The sequence below is a fragment of the Danio rerio genome, chromosome 5 (assembly GCF_049306965.1).
Source record: "Danio rerio strain Tuebingen ecotype United States chromosome 5, GRCz12tu, whole genome shotgun sequence".
Lineage (NCBI taxonomy): Eukaryota > Metazoa > Chordata > Actinopteri > Cypriniformes > Danionidae > Danio > Danio rerio.
In genome coordinates this window covers 65306617-65325445 of record NC_133180.1, presented here as the reverse complement: position 1 = coordinate 65325445, position 18829 = coordinate 65306617, and the positions used below count along the sequence as shown (strand labels likewise).

Genomic DNA, 18829 nt, shown 5'->3' with positions numbered 1-18829 from the left:
TAGTTGATTGTTTGAAAAATTGGCAGAATGTAGATTTTTTGGATTAATCTTCATCCCAATCATCACAAATATTGCAGAAGACTTTTTGGAACCAGCATGGACCTAAGATTCTCACAGAACTCAGTCAAGTTTGGTGAAGGAAAAATCATGGTTTAATCAAAGTTTCTGAAAGCAAAGAAGGTCAATGTGCTCCAGGACTGGCCAACCCATTCGCTAGACATGAACATTATTGAGCATGTCTAGGGTAAAATGGAGGCCCTGAAGAATAATTCAAAGAATCTTGATGAACACTGGAAGTCCTGCAAGAACGTTTTCTTTGCCATTCCAGATGACTTTGTTAATAAGTTATTTGAGTCATTGCAGAGATGTATGCATGCAGTCCTCCAATATACACATTATTATTTTTTTCCCACTACATCATGGCTTTATATTCTTAAAACTGAAACGAACTTAATCTTCCTAAAACTTGGATATGCGACAAGACTTTTGTCAGGTAGTGTATATATTATTAGTCTGCTATTTTCTATACCCTTTTAAAAATGTTTTTCTACTCTCCTAATTTTGTTGTAAAGCGTTCTTGTGCATTGGAAAGGCGCTATATAAAACAAACATATATATAATATAAAACTTATTTTTAAATTATTTTTATTAATTAATTTATTCATTTTCTTTTCAGCTTATTCCAATTAATAATCAGGGGTCACCACAGCGGAATGAACCGCCAACTCATCCAGCATTTTTTATGCAACGGATGCCCTTCCAGCCGCAACCCATCACTGAAAAACACCCATACACACTAATTCTCACACATACACAACTCTGGGGGAAACTCCACACAGAAATGCCAAATGGCCCAGCTGGGGATCGAACTAGTGACCTTCTTGCTGTGAGGCCATCGTGCTATCTACTGCGCCACCGTGCTGCCTGATATTATTACTATCATTATTGTTATTAATATTAACACTGCATTTGCTCAGTACATGTGCCAAACTGAAAGGCCTGTATTGAAAATACCATTAAATCCCTACCCTTCCTCTGTCATTCATCCAAAGTATTTAGACAGAACACAACAGGTAATCACTGTCAGCATTGATTGATTGAAAAGGCTTAATGATGTTTTGGCCACAGTTTTAATCAGTTTAATTGTCTTCATTAGCTCAAATGGGAGTCTATTATAATCAGCAATGGCAGATTGGGAAATGATTCATCCTAGTGTTTTGGAAATCAATATAATCCAGAAAAAGGTTTTCTATAAAATAAAGCTGAGAGAATCAAGTGCAAGATCAAAGCATATCTTTAAAAGTACTTCATTGACTGAACCAATATGTGGTCAATTTCCAAAAGCACATGATGCCATTCCCACCATTAAAACCAGTCAATTACACCAGTCATAAATCACAATGCTCGCCTCTTTACCTTTCTTTTTTCAGAAGCTCCTGGCTAATATTGACTAGCTGGCCTGATGCATCATGGGATTTCTTAGTCATGGTCTCCAGCTCTGCCTCCAAACGGGTCTTCTCCTTAATGAGTCCATCTGCCGTTTTTTCTCCAAGACGAACCTTTTCCTCCAAGGCTGCAGACAAGATGCAGTGAAGTGTATTGTTACGTATATCACAAAGTATTACTAGCATTATCACATGTTATATTACATATACACAGTGTATACGGTACCTATGTTTGTTGTTTTACAAAAATGGTCATGTGATTGGCAGAGAAGTGAAAAATTACCAGTTATTTGGGTCTTCAGGGCATCTACTTGGGTTGTTAGAGTGGACACTTCCTTTTCCCTTTTCGTGAGTTTCTCCAGCGTTTCTAATAAGACACATTCATGGATAAAGATCATATTTCATATACTGAGATAAGGAAACATGTTTTGTTTGTGTTTTGTTTGAATTGTATACTTTTTTTAATAGTATTGTATAATTTTTCATTTAAAACAATGCATAATTAAATTTTCAAATTATTAAAATAAAAATACAATAAAAATAATACATAAAAATAAAAAAATTAAATTAAATTAAAATAAAATAAAATAAAATAAAATAACCACTGTTCACATCCACCAACACGCAAATGTTTGGGGTCAGTTAGATTTTTACTGAAGACATGAATAGCTTTATTAAAAAAGCACGCATGCATTAAAAGTAACAGTAAAGACATTTATTTTGTTATGAAAGATTTCTATTTCAAATATATGCTGTTCTTTTAATCTTTCTACTGATCAACTTGTGAAAACTGTGAAAAGAATTATTGTTTGAATACAAAAATAATGTATAATTGTTTCTTAAGCAGCATATCAGCATATGAAAATGATTTTGAAGGATAATTTGACACTAAAGACAGGAGTACTGATGCTGAAAACATAGCTTTATGGAGCCAGATCAGTCTCAAAAATACTACATTTGCAAAAATTAAACTCATACATGCACAGCCCAATTCATCTTTACAAATTTCAATTCGTAAATTAAAAAGCAATGTGTGAATTCACAAGTAAAAACCATAAATGTTTCCCCAAATTAATTTATGAACTTTATGATTTGGATTGGCATATTTATGTATTGAGTTTTGAATTTACAAACGGCATTTGCCTATTTATGAATTGTGTTTTGAACAAATGAATTGGATTTGTGTATTTATGGATTGTGTTTTGAATGTATGAATTGAGTTTTGAATTTATAAACTGGATTTGCATATTTATGAATTGTGTTTTGAATGTATGAATTGTGATTTGTATATTTTTTAATTGAGTTTTAAATTTATAAACTGGATTTGCATATTTACTAATTGTGTTTTGTGTATTTAGGAATTGCGTTGATGAATTGTGTTTTGAATTTATGAATTGTGCTTTGCATAGTTATAAATTGTTTTGAAATTACTAATTGGAATTAAACATTTATCATTGTTTTTTGAATTTTGACTTTTTTTTTAATTTGTGTATTGACTAATTGTGTTTTGACTTAACAAATTCAATTTTGTAAATGTGAATAGTGTATGAATTATATTTTGTAAATGTGACTGAACTGGCTTCATATAGCTTTGCCATGAATAAATAAAAAAATATATACACTAAAATACAATAAAAAAATACCAAAAATACAACATATTTTTTACATTAATAATATTTAACAATTTTATTGTTTTTATTATGTTTTGATCAAATGAATGCAGTCTTTCAGACAATGAGAAATCTTTAAAAAATACATAAAAATTAAAAAAAATTAAAATAAACTTTGTACACATACCTTCAACATTTTGTTTTAGTTTAACCTTTTCGTCAGAGTTGTCATTATTTTCAATCATCTGGATGGGAAGAAAACACATTTAAGAAAATCTTAAAAGAGACCCAAACAATTGTGTCATCATTTACTCACCCTGACGAATTTCTCATTTCAAGTAAACACAAAAGATATTTGAAGAATGTTTGTACAGTAGAAATAGAGCCTTCCATAATAACACATTGTGCTATTAAGGTCAACCTAGCTACAGACAACTGTTTGTTTACCAATATTGTTTAAAATAATTTCTTTTTTGTTCAATAGAAAAATGAAACTCATACAGGAACAATTCGAGGATCCTAATAAATGAAATAAAAAAAATTTTCATCCCATCAGGAACATTCAAATATATAAAAACAATTCCAAATGCAGACCTGTGCACTTTTTAACTGGTGTACAAAATAACCCAGTTACCATGAAAGGGTCATAAAACACTAAGCTACAATTTCTGATAGCTTATGTTACACACCTTAGAAGACGATCATTTTAGGAGAGCTTTTAATGCACTATTTTTATGTACAATAGTACTCCTATTTGCATTAGGAATTACGATATGCAAATGACTACAGCACTCAGAAATGCACTTAGGGATCGAAAGTGTGTGTGTGTGATTTTTGTTTGTTTGTTTTTGCTTTTTGGATGTTATTTTCATCCATAAACTTCTTTGACAAATGTGGTGGATTCTTTTTATGAGCATTACTGTTTACAGTGTGTTTTTACAGCTCATTGATATAACAAATCAAATAGTTTACTTAACACAAATGCTCACTAAATAAGCCACAAAGACAATCTCATCAAAAAATTACAATTCTGTCAACATTTACTCTTACTCCACTTGTTCTAAAACTGTCAGAGCTTAAATTATATAAATAATTTTAATTATATAATTTAAATTTAAATAAAATTTAAATATAAATTTAAATAATATAAAAAAAATTTAAAACTGGTTTTATTCCAGCCAAAACAAAACAATCAAGACTTTCTCCAGAACAAAAAATATAAAATATTTTGGGAAACACCGTGTACATATATATATATATATATATATATATATATATATATATATATATATATATATATATATATATATATATATATATATATACACACACACACAAACATACATACATAAATACATTATATATATATATACAAACATAAAGAGAGAGAGAGAGAGATAGATAGATAGAGAGAGAGATACTGTTTAAATCCAAAGACGTTGTTGTCTTACTATTCTTCCCTTATCTCACCCACTTTTACAGAATATTTCAAAAGTTGATTATGATCCCACTACTAGAAGAAGGGATTTCATTGCCTTTTCACTACCCAGTAGACACGCAACGTCATAAAACGTTAATACATTAATATTAGGTTATATTTATGTCACCATCGTCTAAGGACGTTATTTTGATGACCAAAAATGACATAAAATGACGTCGATATTGTGGTGATTTTAGGTTGTGTTGGAAAGTGACCAAAAACCTTACATTGAGCCAACATCTTAAACCAACGTCATATTTTTGTCAAATACTGACATTTATTCGTCAAGTATGGCAAACAAAATCTAACGTCTGATAGACATCATATTGATTACATCCACACAACGCCAAGCTGTAACATCATTAGTTGCTAATAATTTGTTTTTAGGTTGCATTGGAAAGTAACTAAAATGCAACATCTGTCCGAGTGGGACATTGATGTCAACCTGATTTCGAAACCAAATGCAACGTCCCACAACATAGTGGTATAACGTCAATCTGATGCCATGTTGACATCCTGTGCCTACTGGGTAGCCTCCTAAACTTTTGTAAATAATTGAATCATTTACTGGATCAAAGGTCACTAACATTAACATCCTGAGTGGTGTGATCTGCCTCTACAGCCTGCAGTCGGTTCTCGGTGACTCTGAGCTTCTCCTGCAGAGAGAGGATTTCAGCTCGGCTCTGAGCTTCAGCCTTCTGCAGGGCCTCATAATCTACCATCTTCTTCTCAGCCAGCATTAGCTGCTCTTTAAGAAGTTGGTTGACCTTTTCACGCTCTTCATGAGACTTATCCAGATCTACGATCCTCAGCTCAGCCTTTTGAAGCTTCTCTGAAACCTCTTTAATTTCCAGCGTGTGCTGGTTGCTCTTGGTCTCCACCTGGATCTTCCAGTTCTCCTCGCTGTCCTCAAGCTGGTCCCGTAGCTCCTGAAGCCGGCTGCGTAAGTCTTCACGCTCTTTGGCCATCACTGCAGCATCAATCTCATGTTTGGCCTTCAAGTTCTCCAACTCCAGTTGGTGCTCCATCTTTAAGCCCTCAAGAGCTGCTCTCATCTCAGGCAAGCTTCCTTCACCTTCTCCTCCATTGATCTCACCAGACCCACAATCTGTTGTTAACGAGGCTTTCAGTTCTTCCAGAGCACGTTGATGGTCTCCAACAAGAGCGTCCAGTTTGGCTTTCCAGCTGTCCATCATCTCCATGTTTTCTCGAGTGGCCTGCTGGAGTCTTTGCTTCAGGTCAGAAATCTCTTGACCCTGACGTTCTGTAATGGCTTTAAGGCGTTCGATTTCTTTCTGGCTGGTGCTCAGAGATGCCTCGTACCTCTCGCGCAGCTGGCTGCTCTCTTCGCGGCGTTCACGGCCCACCGAGAGAAGCTGTTCCCGCAAGACCAGAGTTTCGGAGGTTATCCCTGGTTCTCCATCTTCAGCATCTGTGGCCGAACCAGAGGAGCCTCTCTGAAATCGAACCTGGAGCTCCTCGACCTCAGCCTTGCGCAAGGCCAGTTCCTCTTCAAGCTGCATAACACGAGTCTTCTCCTCAACGGTAGTTTGCTAGAGGACAAAGAAAGGGTCATGAATCCTGCATTTCCCATCATTTATACGTCAAATCCTCCTTTTTGCTCTGGGGCAACTCTCAAAGAATTAGGGCAATGGTACAATGATACTCTCTCTAGTTTATTCGCAGGATGTTTTTCCCCTTCCTTTGAGTTCAATTATTTGACAGGGCTCAACAATAAGAACTGCCCGGTGGCCCAGGGCCAGTGTGAGAGACACTTGGGACAGTAGACCGGATCATTACTGGCCCGATTAGGACAGTGCTGCCTTGTCACTAACATTTAATTTGTCTGCGAATATTTGTCAATTGCGTGCATTTTAAGTTTGAGCTTTTAAGTCTTTAAATGCTACCTTCTCTGTAATGTCGTAAACAACATATTGCGATTCGTCTCATATGATTGATTTTACCATGCTATTTTTTTTTTTTTTTGTAACCTGGTACAGCGTAGAAACAGCAACATGGCGGCAACATCAAATTATAAGGCTAAACGAAAATGTCTGTCTCTAACGTCTTGGAAGTAGATATTTACGTGGCAACAGCACGACAAAATAAAAATGAAGTGATATTATGCATAGTTTGCCGTCAGTTTGACAAGTCAGCCACTTTTTGTTAAATAATTTCAAACTGCAATAAAGTACCTCCACATTTTCCATACTGCTCTTTTTGTTTGCATAACACTTATATTTACAATCGTTTTTTAAGTATTGAAATTCTAGATTTACAGACTTTATTTTTGAATTATTATTTAAAATATGTGGCTAAAAATAGGTATTAACTTCCCTTTTTTATTGGTGGGGCCAGTGAAAATTTTGGCAGGGCAAGTAAAAATCTAAACCACTTGCCCGGTCGGACCAGTAGAAAAAATCCTTAGCGTTGAACCCTGTTTGAACTTAAATGGTAGACACAATTTCACAATAAATGTGTCACGAATTTTAAATTATTATAATTAAACAAGCAGATAATATAAGGAAGTCCAATACAAAATACATTTTGAAAAGCCATGATACTACCTATCAAAGCCCATGTTTGTAAACCGTGCTCCAAAGTCAACATTTATTGCCGATAAGCTGTATGAAATACCTTTGAGAGTTGCCCACCTGAATTCGAGACATGCATCCGAAAGACATTATAGGTATGAGAAGCAAATAAAGCATTTTGCTTGCCCTGGAAACATTTCAATGAATGCTCATTTCTTGAAATAATGACTCGTGCATGTGCACAAAAGCAAATATATAGTGCAACCTATAAACTACACCAGCGTTCCTGTTGAATTCAAGCCCAAGCAAGCTTTCCTCAAGTCTTCTTCAGTCTAAAAGCAGCCAGGCAAATATAACAAGGCACAGCACACTGCAAGTCCAAAATAACAAAGGCAATCACTACTATGTTGAAAGAAAATATATTTCAGATCAAAGAGCACACTAATGTTAGTCATCGAGTCATCCGAAGATTGGATAGTTTCAAGGAAAATATCATTAGAGGTTATCAAAGATCAGATCAGTCTACAAGAGTTCATAGTTTTAAACGATAGGAGAAAATAGAGAGAAGCACACGTCTACATATAATGTTTGTCTTTAAATAAGAAAGGTCACTCTGGAAGCCACACAGTTGATGTTACTCCCTTTATATCACCTTGACACTCTTGCCCAGCCTCGTGGGTGTTGGCTGGAGTCTGCCTCTGACCTGTTGATAAATGTGAAATCCTGTTGATTAGAGTGCCTGGATGGTGCTGGATATCCTCACCATCATTCATAGTGACAGCCTAATCTACACTGCTATTGATTCAAATGTGAGTGGAGCTTGTCAATGCACATCACCCACCATAAGCTCATTGAGGGTTGCCAGTATTGCTAGGCACTTGTTGGGGTGTTCATGGGGGTTACTGGGGTGTATACCGATAGGCAGTTGCTAAGATGTATGCAAGGGCATTGCTAGTGGTGTTTGGGATGTTTTGAGTGTTGGATGGCATTTCTAGGTGGTAAAACTGTGTGATAACTATGACAGATGTTTACCTTGGAACATAGGCAGTTACCTGGCTGTTCTGGGTGATCCCTAAGGAAATGCTAAAGGCATAAAGTACTCGATGAAAATACTTCTTCATCGAGAGCATGCATAAGGTCCGTCGCAGTCTTAGCTGGGTCACGCAGACCCTTATGCACACCTTTTTTAAAAATGTAAATAAACGTTTTGACTAATGATAGAGCAAGCTCCGATTGGTCAGCATGGTAGCCTTGACAAGTATGGATGGGGCCAAAAGCTGCTGGACAGGAGCGAGCCCATAGACTGATTTCACACGGCCGCCATTTTCAAAAGCGAAATCGAGGCTGCGGTGGAAAGAAACCGGAAAGTATCATTGGCAGTTACATAGGAATGTTCTGTAACTGGCTATATATATTATCAGCGAAGATAAAGTGACACAAATTTATAATTTCTCCGCCTTTCGGGTGACCCGAAGGTCCGCTCTGAATGAATGGTGAATGTAAAAAGGGATATCAGAGCTCATTTTTAAACTCGAGTTAATAAACTGATTCTTTCACTATATTAGACTTGTCACGATACTGAATTAAAAGAAAAAACAATTTAAGGCAATGTTGATGGCTTTCTTAAAACAGCGCTGATTTGTCATTTTGTTCACGTGTCCAACAGAAATGATTATGATTGGCCGAGAAGGTCATCAGTTCACCCACCGCTGTATACTGAGCACAAACACAGACGAGCCGAGCGATCTGCTTGATGATTCGACTGATCTTGATGGCTGCTTCGCGTTCCAGTCCGTGTTTATCTGTGTTTACACTGGGTGCAAACCAAACACAGATACACGGAGACTGAAGCGCGAAGCCAAGAAGATCAGTCGAGTCATCCGCGCTCAGCAGCGCTTCCATTTTAGCGGGAAATAGCCGGGTTTAAAACTCCAGTACCGGGACAACACTATTACAGACAACGCGAAGGCGTGCTGCAGAGGACTGCAGTGTTTTATCACTTACTGGGTTACATAGGCTGAAGCAGGAAAGCGTCCCCACAGTGTTAAAACTAGTGCCATGAGCTGAAGCCTAGGAGGACACATAAGCGTATCACTGAGATTGTGATCTTGTTTGATGCTAAACTGCTTTTAATTGTTTAAGATAAACTTACTGAATGATATTAAAGTAATGTTTACACCTTTTCTGCATTTTGAAATCTCGCCAACAGCCGGAGGTTTGTAGTACACAGCATGCTACTGCAATGTTTTCAGTGAGCGCTCGTCCTATACTTCCGGGTTTCTTCCCACCGCAGCCTCGCTTTGGTTCTTTAAAATGGCGTCCGAGATGGCACAAGAGTTTAGATTCTCTGCCCGAGCCAGAGCCCAGAATTGACCTCTGGGCCTGGTCTGGCCGATATTTCCTGCCACTATCTTCAGGCTCGGCTGGGATCAAGCATTTGTTGTCATGTTTTTTTTTTTTTTCAGTCATTACTCAATCAGCCAAATTGGTTGGAAAGCTATGCCATAAACATAAATATGACATAAATATTTTAGCCAAGTCAGTCTAAGCAACACATTTGTGGGTCTAAAAATTGAACAACTCACAACACGTATGAATGCAGTTTACATGCTTCCTTGTTGCATTATTCATTAAGATAAATATAAAATAACTACTGTAGCTCAAACAACTGTAGTTGAGAATGTCTGTTATAATGGCCCACGTATTAAAAAATAGTCAGTTAATTATAGTTAATGTGTCGGACTGAGTCAGGCTTCGACACAAGGTGCACAGGCTCGGGTAGGATCAGGTTTTTATTTTTTGAGCCAGATCTAAGCTCTACTGTCAAGCCCTGTGGAGGAGCTCTAGATGAATACTTTAGTTTTGCATTCCGGTGTAAACAAAACATCTATAAAGAAACTTGACAAAGGGAAGCATAGAACCCCCCCCCCCCCCCCCCCCCCCCCTGACAGCTAGCGTTTCTGAAGAGTTACTGTAGAGCAACACAAACAGAAGGCAAATGTATAAATGCACGTTCAGCGGTAACACTTTACAATAAGGTTCATTAGGTAATGCATTTACTAACATAAACAAATCATGAACAACACTTGTACATCATTTATTAATCATAATTGAACTATTCATAATTTACTAATGCATTATTATCATTCAAGTCTGTGCTTGTTAACATTAGTTAATGCACTGTGAGTTAACATGAACTAAGAATGAACAACTGTATTTTCATTAACTAACGTTTATTAACATGAATAAATACTGTAGTAAATGTATTGTTCAATGTTTGTTCATGTTAGTAAATGCATTACTTAACATTAACTAATGAACCTTATTGTAAAGTGTGACCAGTTCAGCCTTAAGGCAGGGGTTCTTGGTGAGTCCCAATCCAGTCTATGTGGGTTTTTCAGGGTAAAGCTCATTGTAATAAAGATGTATTGGTGTTCTGTTTTTTTCTTTTTGTTTGGCATTGTTTGGGTGATTAAGATGTTGTGTTTGTTTACTAAGATGCTGTTAGGGTAATCTGGGTGATCATTATGAAATTTGCTTGGTGCTTTGGGTGGTCACTAAAGGCCTTGGTATACTTCAAATGAAGTTGTTTTTCATAATTTGTTTTTCATAATTTTTTGCTGGCAAAAATGTTCAAAAAAGGCTAATTGACACTATACTATTTTAAAAACCCTCTAATACCTCCGTGGTGCAGTAGGTCGGGTTGTAATTGTGTCACATTGCTCGCACTAAACAATGATGGCAGCTGAGTGAGAAGAATTATTTCATTAACATCTAGCTAAAGGCCTACTTCACGAGAAGTGCCACATCTTTACATTGTTTTCTATTTGCTACAGACAGACACCAAACGGCACTGCCAATGTCAAAAGACATGGTATGACGAGGTGTGCTTCTAGTCCGGTGTGTGTGACTCTCTCCAAGTCTTTAAAATCTCTACATGCAATGATACAGGTTTGGTAACTGTAAACTACGAAAAATAAATCTCTACCAGATTCTGGTGTATTCATGTGGCTAGCGTTGTTGTTTTGGACATTGCTCCCTTGTCTGACCCCCGTAGAATGATAAACGAATCGTGGGGAAGGAATCTTATGTCCCATGCAACATTTCTTGGGTTTTCTGAAAGGTTGTTAGGACACTGGCAGAGAGGGAGCATGTTCTGAGCATTTGTAAGTGTGCTAATGTTGCTAATTGCTTAGGTGTCTTGAGTATTCTAACTCTCACACTCTTGGAATAGCCAAACAGCACTGAACATTTGAGGTATTCTGAATGTATTCTGGGTCTTCTTTGTGGTCACTAGGGTGCTGTTAGGGTGTTGGAAGTAGGCACCATGACATTTTTGGGGTTTCTGGGTGGTCATTAGGTGTACAGTGTTGGATGCTGCTATGGTGGCCCATCTACATGTCTGCAATATATTATAGTCTTCAGATGTGTGGCAAGACAGACCAATGGTGTGGTTTGTGCAAAATATTTGGGGCAGAAGATAAATGTTTGATCAATAATAGCAATGATGCCATAGCAACAACCTCTAATTATAAAAAAGCAGGGCTATGAACAGTAGTGTCAAAAGGAGTTTTATCAAAACCTTTTCGGAGCCTGGAGGCTCTATTTCAGCATCTAACAAATGATATGAAAGCTAATGAGGGAAAATAAGGAGAAGATAATCCCCCAATTCTACCTGAGGGTCTCAGGGAGATGCTCAGAGAACAGGAGACAGACATGAAAAACATTGTGCAAATGAAAAATGTAGAAAGCAGTTTCTGGCTATCAAGAGCAGTGCTGCCCCACAAAAAAACAGGCAAAGATCTCCAACACTCATGACTTTGGGATTTTGGTGCATAACTTTCTGACTACAGCTGGAATTATTACAATTAAAGCAACAAAAGAAATGCAAAAACTCTGCGAAATGAAATCTGATCCAAACCAAACCGACGCTGAAGTGAGCTGAAGTCCAAATATATCTCTACAGCCCTAACAAACATGTCAAATCAAATGAGTATATTTATAAAGGGGTTTGATGGAGGGAATGATGGAGATCTCAGGCCTGCTCATTCAAGCACAAGCGACAGGGACCGATGGCTACAGGCTGGGGTGTTTCATCTCCCTGCATGTTTACCATCTTTTCCTCTAACTCTTTCTGAAGCCGCTCTGCTTTGGACTTTTCCAAATGCAGACACTGCTCGAGCTGCCGAATACGGGCATGCTCCAGTTTGGTCTGAGTCTACAGAGAAAGAGAGGAGGGGGAAGGAAAGACACGAAAGAAAGAGAAAGAGAGACATACATAGGTAGCACAGAAAAATTTGCCTAAAACAGGTCTCAGCTATTTAGGGAACACTCCACTTTTTTGGGGAAATAGACTCATTTTACATGTCCCTAGAGTTAAACAGTTGAGTTTTACCATTTTTGAATCCATTCAGCTGATCTGTGAGCCTAATGGGAGCATTTTAGCTTAGCTTAGCATAAATCATTGAATCAGATTAGATTTAATCAGATTAGCATCTCGCTCAAAAATCTGAATAAAGTTTTGATAAATTTCCTATTAAAAGCTTAAATCTTTTGTAATTGCACTGAGAACTAAGCCTGGAAAGTTACCATTTACTAGGTACAAGAGATATGGCTAGGAACTATGCACTTACCGGCCAATTTATTAGGTACACCTGTCCAACTGCTTGTTAACGCAAATTTGTAATCAGCAAATCACATGTCAGCAACTCAATGCATTTAGGCATGTAGACATGGTCAAGACGATCTGCTGCAGTTCTAACTGAGTATCAGAATGGGGAATTTAGAAAGGTGATTTAAGTGACTTTGAATGTGACATGGTAGTTGGCGCCAAATGGGCTGGTCTGTATTTCAGAGATTGCTGACCTACTGGGATTTTCACACACAACCACCCATAAGCCATGTCATAAAGCGTGAATCATCTCAGACTGGTTTCTTGAACATGACAATGAGTTCACTGTACTCAAATGGCCCCCACAGTCACCAGATCTCAATCCAATAGAGCACCTTTGGGATGTGGTGGAATGGGAGATTCGCATTATGGATGTGCAGCCAACAAATCTGCAGCAACTTAAAGCAGGTCTGAAGGCAAAGGGTGGTCCAACCCAGTACTAGTAAGGTGAACCAAAAAAAGTGGCTGGTGAGTGTATTTTAGTTCTAGCATAATAATTAAAGAAGTTTGTTGCCGTACCATGGCTGCACTGATAGCTTTAGAATGACAGCATAGTTCCTAGTCACACGTGCTTAGAAAATAGCACAATTTTCTGTGTGTCATTACATGACATAATAACAGAACGGTTAAGCTTTTTTCTTTATGCTAAGCTAAAAGTGCTTTCAAAAAGGTGAGCGAATTCAAAAATGGTAAAACTCAAAGGTTTGACTTAAAAGTTGTAAAATGGACCTACCTCTTAAAAAAAGTGGAGCGTTACTTAGGCCTGTCACGATAAGTAACTTTTATTGTGCGATATTGATGCTTTAAGCGATCTTATTGTCAATATTGAGATCATTTTATGACACTGATTATATAATGATTATATAACAGCATAATAATGCAAATAGCCATAAACACTTTTAAATACTTATCATGCTTAAGGTTATTTAGATTCTATAATTTGTTGTTAATAAGGTAAATGTTCTATTATATATATATTATTAAATATCCTCTGAGGTAAATGTCCAATTATAAACTTTGACACTTGACATAGAATGTAAATGTCATTGTAAAATGGATTTCACAATATTTATGAATTTGTAAATAGATATTGCAATGGCAAAAATTATTGATGTCATTCTTAAGTATTGCACGATAAGTCAATATATTAATTATTGTGACAGGCCTAGTGTTACTTTAACTGATAAAAATAGCAAAGTGTGAAGAAACCGAAAAGCAAGACAGGGTGTGTTTTTACAATCAGCATTACAGTATGTAAAACTAGTTAAAGAAGATTTATTTGATCTGATAATCATTTAAGTCAAAGTGGATATCATATGACATTTTTATAGAGGAATGCCAGGCTGTAAAGGTACAGTTTATCCAAAGTTTTTGGTGTCTACAAATTTTTGCAGACTTTAAAAAAGTTATTTAAATATGTAAATCAGAAAGAGCCTCAACTATCCTCAAACAAATCAGGTATTTCCATAGAAATCCTTTTCTTTTCCATAAGGATATTGATGCAAAAATATGTAAAGCAGCAGCTCATACCTCCAGGTCTCCTTTGGTAATGGACTCTTCCTCAACTCTGAATTGAAGATCCTCCACTTTCCTGTCATAAGACATAATGGCCAGCAGATGTCAGGGCATTCATTCTTCAATTGCAGAACATTCATTCATTCATTCATTCATTTTCTTGTCGGCTTAGTCCCTTTATTAATCCGGGGTCGCCACAGCGGAATGAACTGCCAACTTATCCAGCAAGTTTTTACGCAGCGGATGCCCTTCCAGCCGCAACCCATCTCTGGGAAACATCCACACACACATTCACACACACTTATACACTACGGACAATTTAGCCTACCCAATTCACCTGTACCACATGTCTTTGGACTGTGGGGGAAACCGGAGCACCCGGAGGAAGCCCACGCGAACGCAGGGAGAACATGCAAACTTCACACAGAAACGCCAACTGAGCCAAAGTTCTAACCAGCGACCTTCTTGCAGTGAGGAGACAGCACTACCTACTGCGCCACTGCCTCGCCAATTGCAGAACAAAGCATGAATATTTATTTTGTTTCTAGCAGAGAATAGTTTTGAAATTTCTACTGAAACCTACTAACAGTAACGCAGAATCATACAAAAACAAGTTTAATGGCATTGTAGATTTACACAAATTGCAGGTGTATTTGATCACCTATTACTATGAGAGCAGGGTAAGATGGGGGCACGATTATTTATTATATGTATATATTATTGGGGCAGCATGGTCGCCTCACAGCAAGAAGTTTGCATGTTCTCCCCATGTTCAAATGGGTTTCCTCCGGGTGCTCTATTTTCCCCCACAGTCCAAAGACATGTGGTACAGGTGAATTGGATAAACAACAACAACAAATATTACACATAATATGTGAATGTGAGAGTGCATGGCTGTTTCCCAGTACTGTGTTGCAGCTGGAAGTGCATCTGCTGCATAAAAATATACAAAAATAGTAAATGGTTCATTCTGCAGTGGCGACCCCTGATAAATAAGGAACGAAGCTGAAGGAAAATGAATGAATGGGTTTAGCTCAGAAAACTGTAGAAATAAATATTAATAACATAGTTTACTGGCTGTAATAGTCAGAATTACTGATTGCTTATTTTAATGTAATATAGTTATTCCCAGTTAATCGACGTACTCCTCTGATGGTGTGGATTTTCTGATAGATGTCCGCTCCAGGATGGCGTAACACATATCCTTTCTTATGACTTTATGATTATTAATAAAGTTGAATGTCTAAGAGTCTAGATTATATGATGACCTTAGTGTTATCCCACGTCACAGCAAAACTGGAATAATATGTGTGTGATTGCTTTAATGTATGAAAAAAAATTTGTTTCCTCAGGATCTACCCAGCCAGAGACCACATGGAGACCTCTTGAGTGGACCTGGGGCCTCATGTATGAACGCTTCGTACACACAAAAACTTTGCGTACGCCAGGTTTCACGCTCAGAATGGCTCACGTTTGGATTTACTAACGATGAACTGAACGTGGGAATGTGCGCAGCTCCACGCCAGCTTTATGGCTGGCATACGCACATTTTTTGTGCGTGTCTGTTTTATTTCCATTGGCAGTTGTGTTAAATTCCTCTCTACAAAGTGTCTGAGCCTTGCAATGGCAGCTGTATGAGACGGGTTCATCTAGCAGATATATAAGGTTTCCATACCATACAGTTGACCAGCTAAACATTAAAGCACAATTTGCAGCGGTCGCCTGTTTTCCCAATGTAATCTGAGCTATCTACTGCACGCACATTGCTATAAAGACACTATCTGAAGATGAATTTGCATACGTGAATCAGAATCATTTCCATTCAATAAATGTGCAAATAAAATATGATGCACAAACTTATTGATGATTCCTACTTGTCTTTCTCGTGATAAATAGTTGGCAAAATCTGATATGTAGTGGGGGAAAAAAGAATCATGAGTTAATCAGACGCTGGATTCGAACCGAGTTCATGTTCGAACGTGTCAAAACATGTTGACTACGCCTTACGAGGTGCGCCACTGAGACTGTTAAGGGTACTGCAACTGCGTTAACCACATCAGCTAAACTCTCCCACTCTATTTTTTTCTTTAGTTGTTAATTCCAGAGAACGAACTTGCAAATAACACCGCTTTTCTCCGGACTACCTCCGAAAGCAGCACCTCCAATTCACATTCTGTTCAAAGTTTCCCTTTCTGCTTGCTTTTGCCATTGCTTTTTCGTTAGGTTTTGTCAAAGTAGAGTCATTAGCATATTCATACGGGGGAGGAGGCAGGGAGGGGTTTTGTGCTCGTGTATGTTGCGCTCAGTTTCACGGTTATTCTGATGTACAAAAGAATATGCGTGGGCGTACGCATCTGAATTTTTTTATGCGTACGCACATTTACAGCTTTGTGTTTTAGTATGATTTCCAAGTCTTTGTACATGAGGCCCCTGGACTCTTGAAGAATTGAAAACAACTGTTCATTCATTCATTTTCTTTTCGGCTTAGTCCCTTTATTAATCTGGGGTCGCCACAGGAGAATGAATCTCCAATTAATCCAGCATATGTTTTATGCAGCGGATGCCCTTGAAGCTGCAACCTGGAAACAACTGTTCCTATTGCTACTTGCTATGTGTTAATTATGTCTAAAGTGATATTGGCCATTTTAAGTGTTAAATCTTTTAAAGTTATTCCTTCATTTGCAAGCTGCCAGTTTGGATGTCTGGGGTCAGCTCTGAACAGCTTAGTGGCTGTCTGACATTTGTATACTTATTATAGATATTAGTCTATTATTATAGATTCAGAATTGTACGCCCACACCCACGTGGAATTTTTCCTAGCCTATCTGTGTTTTAATCAATCAGGGTAAAACACCTATAAGTGTTTGATGCAGTTAATGACGTTATTTAAGAGTATAATTGTTGATGATTTGAGATTGTAAGCAGAGCAACCTACGAACTCATTGCGAGTGTTGAAGCTGGGTTCTGCTCATGACAATGCAAACTAGAGGTCTGCATTCCCGACCAGATTTCTTACGGATCGGCAATACATTTTCAAATAAAGCGCAAGAGTGGTCGGTAACGTGTATTTTGAACGGAAGCTGGCGGTCTAACAATATCACTCCCGACTCCCGAGCGAGCGAGCGAGCACACATATGTGTTTGTGTGTATGACAGAGCGCGATGCTGCGTTTAGCTTATTTGTTGCTGTCTATGTGTGTGTATGTGTGTGAATGAGAGAGAGAGAGAGCTTGGTGCTGTGTGTGTAAATAATGAGAGAGAGCTTGATGCTGTCTGTGTCACTTGCTTGGTACTGTGTGTCTATGTGTGTGTGTGTTTATACAGACTTGTTATAGGCTGTCATGGCAATATATATAGCTGGGTGGTTAGCGGGAACGGGTGCGGCGGGTAGAAAACGGGGCGGGTTGGGCAGCGGCACAACCAAAGCTGAACATAAGCAGGAGCGGTCGGGTTCGGACTAAAACCTGGCGAGAGCGGGTTTTCAAATTTTGTCCCGCGCAGATCTCTACTGCAAACTACCTTCAGTAAAATCTTTTTAATTAAATCTCTGACTCCGGCTCTTCTTCATCTGACAGACTGGTCATTTTTGGAATCAAACTGAAAAGTATCCCTACACCTTATTTGATCAAAATTTTGGTAATATATATTTATAATAAATGACATTTAATTAAAATATTGAAAGTTATTAGTTTATTTTATAATAATTATAGTCAATATTTTTCAACTATTTGTACAGGTGTATTATATAGACCAGGCCCATATAAGCTGCCTAAATTGCTGATGGCAAAATTGTATTATTAATAAGAAATGTTTTATTTTTATATGCTCTTTGTTTTATAATTGTTTTCAGAAAGTATCTATATATCTATTTAGTCAACATTTGAAGTGAATCAAAATCTTTGACAGACATGCCCTAGCTTATTCCAATGTCATGCTCTTCAATAAGTAACTTATTAACATGATAAAAGTTTAATTAAAAACACCATGGCAAAGAAATGTCAGCATAAAACTGTACAACATATGGAGTTACAGGAAAACATTTACCTTTTTTCTTCTTCAAGCTGATTGGCCAGCTCCATTTTGTCTTTCTGTGTGCTGGCCAGCATTGCTCGGACTTGCTGTAGGTTGCTCTCCGTCTCTGTTGCATACTAAATGAGATAAAATAAAAGGTCATTTGTGCTTCAGAAATTCAAACAAATGCAATGCTAAACGGCATGTTTAGGTTTGCATTTGTCAGTTAATATAGTAAATGGACATATATGAACAGTACTGTGTTTGTGTGTTCGAGTCACACCTGCAGATGTCGCGCCTTCAGCGCCGCCAGCTCCTTTTCCACCTCGCAGATATGGCTGGTGGCCTTCGCGACCTCAGCCCGCTCCAGGTCTCTCTCGGCCAGGAGCTGCTCGATGTGCTGCTGTTTCTCCTTCAAGGCTTCCTGCAGAGCCGTGGTTCCCGAGATCTTCCGTGCATACCTCGATGACGTCTCTGTCAACTATTAGAAATAAAGACAAAAAAATTTAATTCATATATCTTAGGTCAAATAAAATACAAATTGATGCGATAAAAAATTGGGGC

The 18829-nt window shown here is 37.7% G+C and overlaps 1 protein-coding gene across 8 annotated transcripts in view; it reads right to left on the bottom strand.

Moving 5' to 3' along the window:
* clip2 (CAP-GLY domain containing linker protein 2) overlaps positions 1-18829 on the bottom strand; it is an 85404-nt gene that overhangs the window by 12767 nt on the left and 53808 nt on the right. For 3 of the 8 annotated variants that reach the window (XM_073951529.1, XM_021476655.3, XM_073951530.1), the window contains exons 6-13: positions 18549-18746; positions 18299-18402; positions 14271-14331; positions 7722-7772; positions 5123-6088; positions 3243-3300; positions 1729-1812; positions 1417-1573 (exon numbers count right to left, since the gene is read on the bottom strand). In XM_073951529.1, coding sequence (XP_073807630.1) covers positions 1417-1573; positions 1729-1812; positions 3243-3300; positions 5123-6088; positions 7722-7772; positions 14271-14331; positions 18299-18402; positions 18549-18746 — 1679 coding nt within the window. Of the gene's footprint in view, positions 1-1416; positions 1574-1728; positions 1813-3242; positions 3301-5122; positions 6089-7721; positions 7773-12182; positions 12288-14270; positions 14332-18298; positions 18403-18548; positions 18747-18829 lie in introns of all 8 variants that reach the window. The other 5 variants (XM_073951531.1, XM_021476656.3, XM_073951532.1 and 2 more) reach the window with 2 other exon arrangements.